Source organism: Buceros rhinoceros, unplaced genomic scaffold (assembly GCF_000710305.1).
Source record: "Buceros rhinoceros silvestris isolate BGI_N320 unplaced genomic scaffold, ASM71030v1 scaffold1887, whole genome shotgun sequence".
In the NCBI taxonomy this organism is placed as follows: domain Eukaryota; kingdom Metazoa; phylum Chordata; class Aves; order Bucerotiformes; family Bucerotidae; genus Buceros; species Buceros rhinoceros.
The window spans coordinates 7,175-13,987 of NW_010423724.1; the positions used below are offsets into that span (position 1 = coordinate 7,175).

Here is a 6,813-nt window from a genome sequence, read left to right on the forward strand (position 1 = left end):
CCTGCTGAAGCTTTTAAACTAATACATTAATGATGAGAATATCCTTCAGACGTTTAATGTTTTTGTGGTTAGAATATTACATTGTTCTGTGGTCTGTATCTTCACAAAATCTGTTATGTTAAAGTGCTACTTTTTGATAGTGATGTATGCCTGCAAGTGTATTATACTCTTAAGTCACAGGAGACCTTGTCCGTTTTTGAGAATTGTTAGGAAATTTTTTGAAGACCAGGAAAGTCATAGCAATTCTTGCTAGTTGTGCAGGGCTATTCTTGTAACTAATGCAGTCATTTCTGCGCTACAGATAAAGCCCATGTGTTTATGTTCTCAGCTGTGTTGTTGTGAAATATTTAAGTTTCAAGATGGTGGACAACAGGTAAGGGTTTTTTGAGCTATTTCTGGACATGCCAGAAAGGCGAAGTTTTGAACTAATTTTTGGTTTAAACAAAGACCCAAACCCTGCAAGAAGCATTGCATCATTACACTGGAGTCAGTGTGGTGTTTTGTTTTTGGTTTTTTTTTTTCCTGTGTATAGAAATTGTTCTAGAAATGAGAGCCTGGTTTTGTCATGCATCGTTCTGTGAAGCAAGGTGATGAACTTTTAGTAGCTGGCATTAAGTTTTTTCCTTCTATGTTTGCACCAAGTCAAATGTGTAACTAACCTGGGATTCAAATAGATTTGTGCTTCCTTTACCATGGGGTATTATTCAATGTGTCTGTACTTTTGCAGAATAACTCTTGTTTTTCTTTTCAAACTCTAGGGAGGTGCAGTATATTGTTCTTCAAAATATTGCCACTATGTCAATTCAGAGAAAGGTATGTCCTATTAAGAATTTTCTGAATTACAATTTATAAGAAACACAGGCAAGCTACTTAAATTTGTTCTGGTTTTCAGGGCATGTTTGAACCTTATCTGAAGAGTTTCTATGTTAGATCAACTGATCCAACAATGATCAAAACATTGAAGGTGAGTTTAAAAGCGAATTCATCTATATACTGCTGAACAAAACTGTTTGCAGCAGGAAGGTAAAATTTTCTTGTACTGATATAAAAGACACCATTCTGTGCTGTTGCTTCCCCACCCGCCCCAGAATTGTAGAGTTGTGGCTTTTAGTTAAGTCCACAAGTGTCCTTCAGGCTTGTCAAGCTATATGAAATTTTGCTTGTTACCATGTTGTAGTTGGCAGATGGGCTATATTTTCCACTACAGCTTTTGAGACCTTTCAGTGATACAGAGTACCACTGTTTTTATCTAACCAGCCATTCAAACATGACTTTTCATGGAAGCAGAATCTTCTCAAATGAAGAGAAATGAAATCACATAGTCTTCGATACTGTTAGCTTAAAAAGAGTTTAAATCTATTTCCCTGAACAAAATGGGACAGTGTTAGATTCCCAACTTGCCTTTGAAGTCAGCATTTGACTTGAAGTACTTTAGGCTTTCCTCAAGGCCACATCTCATCTAAAATGCATGTTTTAGGCTGTCATCTTCTTGTTTTCTCTATTCTTGTTCTTTAACAGCTGTGAAGTCCTTGACAAAACAATAGCTATGAAATTGTGTACTATAATGTGTCTTTCACTTGTTTTGCTTTAGAATTGTCACAGATACTTGTGTTTAGGAGTGGAAGGTACAGGTTTCTTAAAGTAACATTTTTTTCTTATTTTCGTTTTACATCCATGTTGCACCTTCATTACATATGCAGAGTGGTGCAATCAAAGATGGCTATGCCCGGCCCATCCTATTTTTATTAGTACAACATTAAATCTAAGTAAATTTAAGACAGTTGAAGGCAAAAATATTTTCCTCACATTTAAGGATTATGAAAACTAGCATGAATACTAGTGAGACTTGGTGTTTTCCAGAAAGGGTAACTCCTGAAATAATTGAAAGTTGATATGCTTAAATTCCCATGTTAACTGATGATACAATGGTGAAGAGGTAGAGAAGTACAAATTGTGTTTTTTCTTTTCATTGTCTCAATTCTTTCCTGGTGGCTGAAAAACTTAGGACAACCTACACTATTACAGACAGAAAAAAATCTTGTGCTTTTCTCTAACACCTACCCTCGTAGTTCCATCCTATCTCCTTTAAGACAGAAGGACGATACCTATGGTATTATTTAACATGAAAGAACACACTGGAGTTCACCTGTTCCACGGTTTAGGCTTCTGTATTGTTTTCATTTTCTTTCCCAACAAGTTTGCTTTTTTGATCATTGCGTAGTATTGAGCTTGTATTTTCATGGAATTATCTATTTTAACCACAGATTCCCAGCTGTGATTGATAGTAATCAGCTCAGAGCCCATCATTCTCAGTAAAGTTCAAGTTTTTCCGCAATTATGAACATTACTTTAAACTTATCAGTGTTGAACTTTTTTTGCCATTTTATCAATCAGTTGCCTAACATTTGAAGTTTTAATGCAGCTTTTCTTAGTCAGCCTTTGTCGTAATGTCTCTGAAAACTGTAGCATCAGCTGCAAACTTTGTTACCTGTCTTCTCGTTACATTCATAGTTAATATATGAATATGTTGAAAAACAAAAGACCAACAAAGGTATTTATGCAATTCCATTGATAACCTTCCTGTACTGTAAAATAGTCCTATTTATTTTCCTGTATATTCCTCTTTTATTTATCCACTTTCTTTGTATGCTATGCTAGATAGGTATCTTTAAGAGCCTTTAGTGACAAGTCTTATCAAATTGCTTCTAATGTGCAGGTGGACTGTGTCAATTAAGTGTCCTTGTCTGTGTGCATCTATCTCAAAAAATACCAACATATTTCTGAGGCATTACTTCCCTTTACAGAGACAGAGCTGTTTTCTTCAGTTTACCTCCTTGAGATTGTGTTGGAATTTTTTCTTCTTCTAAGTTAAAACAGCCTGGAAGCATAGCATCTTGACAGTATATAAGTGTTGTATATCATCGTCTTGTTCACCAGGAGCGAAGAGGTGGCCTTTCAGGGTCTGATACTGTTGATGTTGATTAAGATCTGAGGAGTCTTATAGATGCAACTGTTTCTTTCCTGAGTTTAAAGGTCTTTTATGGCAGTTCATCAGAATATAAAGGACACTTTATTTCTCCCCAGCTGCAGTTGTGATTTCCCTTGTTTCTTCTTGCAGTGTCACATGGTTCTTTCATGCTAAGGCATGTTGTATAACATGGAAAACCATGCTGCCAGAAGTATTTCAAGCCCATTTGATATGCAATACAACACTGAAGCTAGAGCTCATAGAAGATGCATCACTGAGCCCTAGAGTCCTGCTCTGAAAACCTTGTGTGTACTTGCAAGGAGAATATTCTTGTGCAATGTTGATACCAGTTTATACTGAAATCTGGTATACTCTATTGAATTTTAGGTTTACTGAATTTTATTGAATACTTTATCTTTTATTTATAAACAATAGAATTACAGTGCGTATGTGGTACTGTTTATAGTATTTTTGCTTTTGATAAAATAATCTGGTTTTCTTTTTCTTGTAGCTTGAAATCCTGACCAATTTAGCAAATGAAGCCAATATATCAACTCTGCTTCGAGAATTTCAGGTTTGTGCAAATGTATATTCTTCTTATATGAAACGCTCTCTGCTGGCCAGTTGCCTTTACTGAGTATTTCATGTAGCTCTTAGTCTTAAATTTTTCAAGTGTTTTCCAGGATAAAATGTTCTTGGAATGGAAATGAAAATGTCTCATATCATGATGGATAATGGAACTTTTTGTATGTGGAAAGGATTTTCGATGTTTTGTTTCCCATTCTCCTTCCAGCTACCAAAGGAAAAAAAAAGTTATGAGAAAAACTCAATCATTCCAAATTCTTTAAAGTGAATTCTGCCAGCTTTGCTGACTCTATAAGTTGCTAGATGGTAGAGTCTTAATTTTAGCAATATTTGGCCATTAGCATTTATTGCCAAAATTCATTTCTGTAAGTCATTTGATGAAATAGTATTATCTCCAATATTTGTATATTGGATGTTCTATATAAACAAGATGTTCTGCCTATACTGTGAAAGTGTCTGTCCTTCTTTCTTTCCTCTTTGCTTACAACATCTGTTTTCATTGCTTCAGTTCTCTGGCTGGATTTCTCTGAAAGGTACTGGTTCTTAGGCAGGTAGGTTATTCATAGTGTCACAGATGCTCCTGGTTAAATGAACTGAAACATCCCTGAAGAGAGAGCTCATCAAATCCTCCAACCTTGCACACAAACTAATTGCCATTTTGGGGTAATTGCCCCCTGCCCCAAGCTTTGAAATCAGAGGTTTGCATGGCCATGGGTGACCAAAGCCGGCAAGAAAATGTCTTCTAAAATTGATAGCGAGGTGAAAAAAGTATAAATTCTCACGTGCAATGTAGTTTTCTAGATTGAATTTATTATGCAGTACGTCTGTCTTATGAGGATAATATGGTAAATGTTTGTTTGACAGGGCTTATGTATTGACTAATGAAAATCCTTTTTCTCAGACTTACGTGAAAAGCCAAGATAAACAATTCGCTGCAGCAACAATTCAGGCTATAGGCAGATGCGCAACTAACATCACCGAAGTGACTGACACATGCCTTAACGGCCTCGTATATTTGCTGTCCAACAGGGATGGTAAGCTAAATGTTCTGTTTGTTTTCTAAATAGCTGATGGCATGAAACCTTTTCTTAATGAGAAACACACTGAGCAGATCACGTTAAAAAGTATATGAAAGTTGACTTTTACAAGAATTTAGCTGACGTGACTGGATAAAAGTAGTGATTCTGGTGCTTCTTCTTGTCTGAAGCACTTCAGAAAGCTCTCATAATCACTGGCTACTTACTTTCTTTTTTGTTAGTGAAATTAATTCCTTGTGTCCTGCAGTTACATGTTTACCTGTTTTTTCTCAGGATGCTGAGATTATTAATGTGCTGTTGTGATTATCATAGATAGCAATAGTTTTACTGTTATGTTTACTTGCATCAAAGCAGTTAGCCTGTAGAGGGTGCTGAAAGCTTGGAATGGTTTGTTGGGCTTTTTTTTCAGTGCATCAATGCCTAACTGAAAAAAAAATATTAAATAGTTTTAGGATAAATGGCCCCAAATTCAGCTTCATTTTTGTAATCTAGCCTTCTGTTATTTTTATATAGTCAAATGGAGTTGCAGGTCACTGAGGAACACAAAAAGGAGCAGATAAATTCAAAAAGGATATAGCAGCACTGTAAATCTAATATCATCTGTTCTTATCACTTACCAATAAATATTGCCAGAATTCAATAAGATAATTGGAATATTATTATGTAACATCCAGTCTACATCAATATGGTTAAATACTAGAAATGGAGTTAAGAAAGATATAGGTAAAAATAATCTTGCCAGGAAAGAAGAAAAGCATGGTTTTGGGGTGTCCTGAAGTAATTAGAATTGTTCAGAGAACACAGGTGCAGTCTACCCTGAGCTTTGAAAAGCAGCATTAATTCCTCTTCATATCTACTGGATATATTTTTCATTATAATCCTAAGAGGGCCTTTATTAGGGACATCACTTTGGCAGCACATAGTTATCCTGTGTCCCACTGATACACTCAGAGCTTTCTCCTACTTGGTTTATGAGCTACAAGTCCTTCTTCTCTCCCAGTTCACTTTGTATTAGAAATTCCTGAGAGGCCTCTGTACATAGCTTGATAGTTTTAATATATGTAAGTTTAATTTCCTAGTGCTTTGTGTCCCCTTCATGCTTTTCTGGTTATCAACTGTGTTTTAAATATTTTTTTCATATTGTGTTACAAGGCATGTCTGCACAACTGACGTTTTCGTATTATATTTGGCAGTGACCAGATTTCAAAGCTTGTTCATGGTTCTGCTTAATTCTGCTAGCCATCTTTCTCTACCTCAGTAGGCTTTTTCCAGCATTTACAAATCCACTTTTCTTTCTGTCTTAAATAAAACAATAAAACTGTCACTTCAGAATGCTGAGTTTGTTGCTTAATAATCTTTCTTTCTGGTTTTTTTCTTTTTTTTTCTCTTTGCTAAGAAGGAACCATAGCTTCTTTTATCATAGCTTCTCAATTAAACATTTTCTTCAAATTAATTCCAGATATATGTATATAGACACATGCATGTGCATCTATACAAAGGTCTGTCTCCACAAGATTAGTTTTCTTGACTGTTTCTAAGTAGTTGTCTAGCAAATAAAATTATCTTCTTGTGCTTACTGTTTTGAAAGACTGCAAAGGATATATTGAGGAGCTTTTAAACCTGGCAGGTGGCAAATTCCTTTACCATAGCTGCAGTATTTATTACAGTCTTTATTCTGTCTTTCAAGGAATGAATAGAGTGGCATAATTTACATGGTACCTTCCCTCAGGTAGCAGGGAATTACCAATAGTCACAGCTTACTGAACATAAGAAGAGTTTGGGCATGGTAAGGGAGGAAAAAAAGGTATTTAGCACATGTGGGAGAACAGATTTAAGAGTCTTGGTTAATCTTGCTTTCCTCCAACTTTCACTCTTAAAATGTGTAAGCAGTTGTTAGGTTTGCCCTCAACCGAGCAAACTGGACTTTAAACTATTTGGGCAATTAATCAGAGCTCCTTATCGAGCCCCACGTTGGGCGCCAATTAATCTGTCAAGGTTTGGAGCTGGGCCAGCTCCAAATGAATGACAGATGCTCTCTATTATCCCCTCCCCCTTTCCAAAGAGGGGAAAGAGAAGTGGAGCAAGGGAGAGAGACTTGTGGATTGGAAAAGAAAACTAAAACTGCTTTAATGAGAATAATAGCAATAAAATGAACTATATAAAATACCAATACCGAACCCAACCCCACTGATGGCAACCACGTCACAGTCATCATTGATGCTG

The 6,813-nt window shown here is 35.9% G+C and overlaps 1 protein-coding gene across 1 annotated transcript in view; it reads left to right on the plus strand.

The window, feature by feature from the left end:
• The window catches only part of AP3B1 (adaptor-related protein complex 3, beta 1 subunit), a gene marked incomplete at both ends in the record, with an annotated part of 34,473 nt that overhangs the window by 6,104 nt on the left and 21,556 nt on the right, over positions 1 to 6,813 (plus strand). Inside the window, 4 exon segments of the mRNA XM_010140489.1 lie at positions 759 to 813; positions 893 to 964; positions 3,480 to 3,542; positions 4,455 to 4,587. Of these exon segments, the coding sequence (XP_010138791.1) occupies positions 759 to 813; positions 893 to 964; positions 3,480 to 3,542; positions 4,455 to 4,587 (323 nt within the window).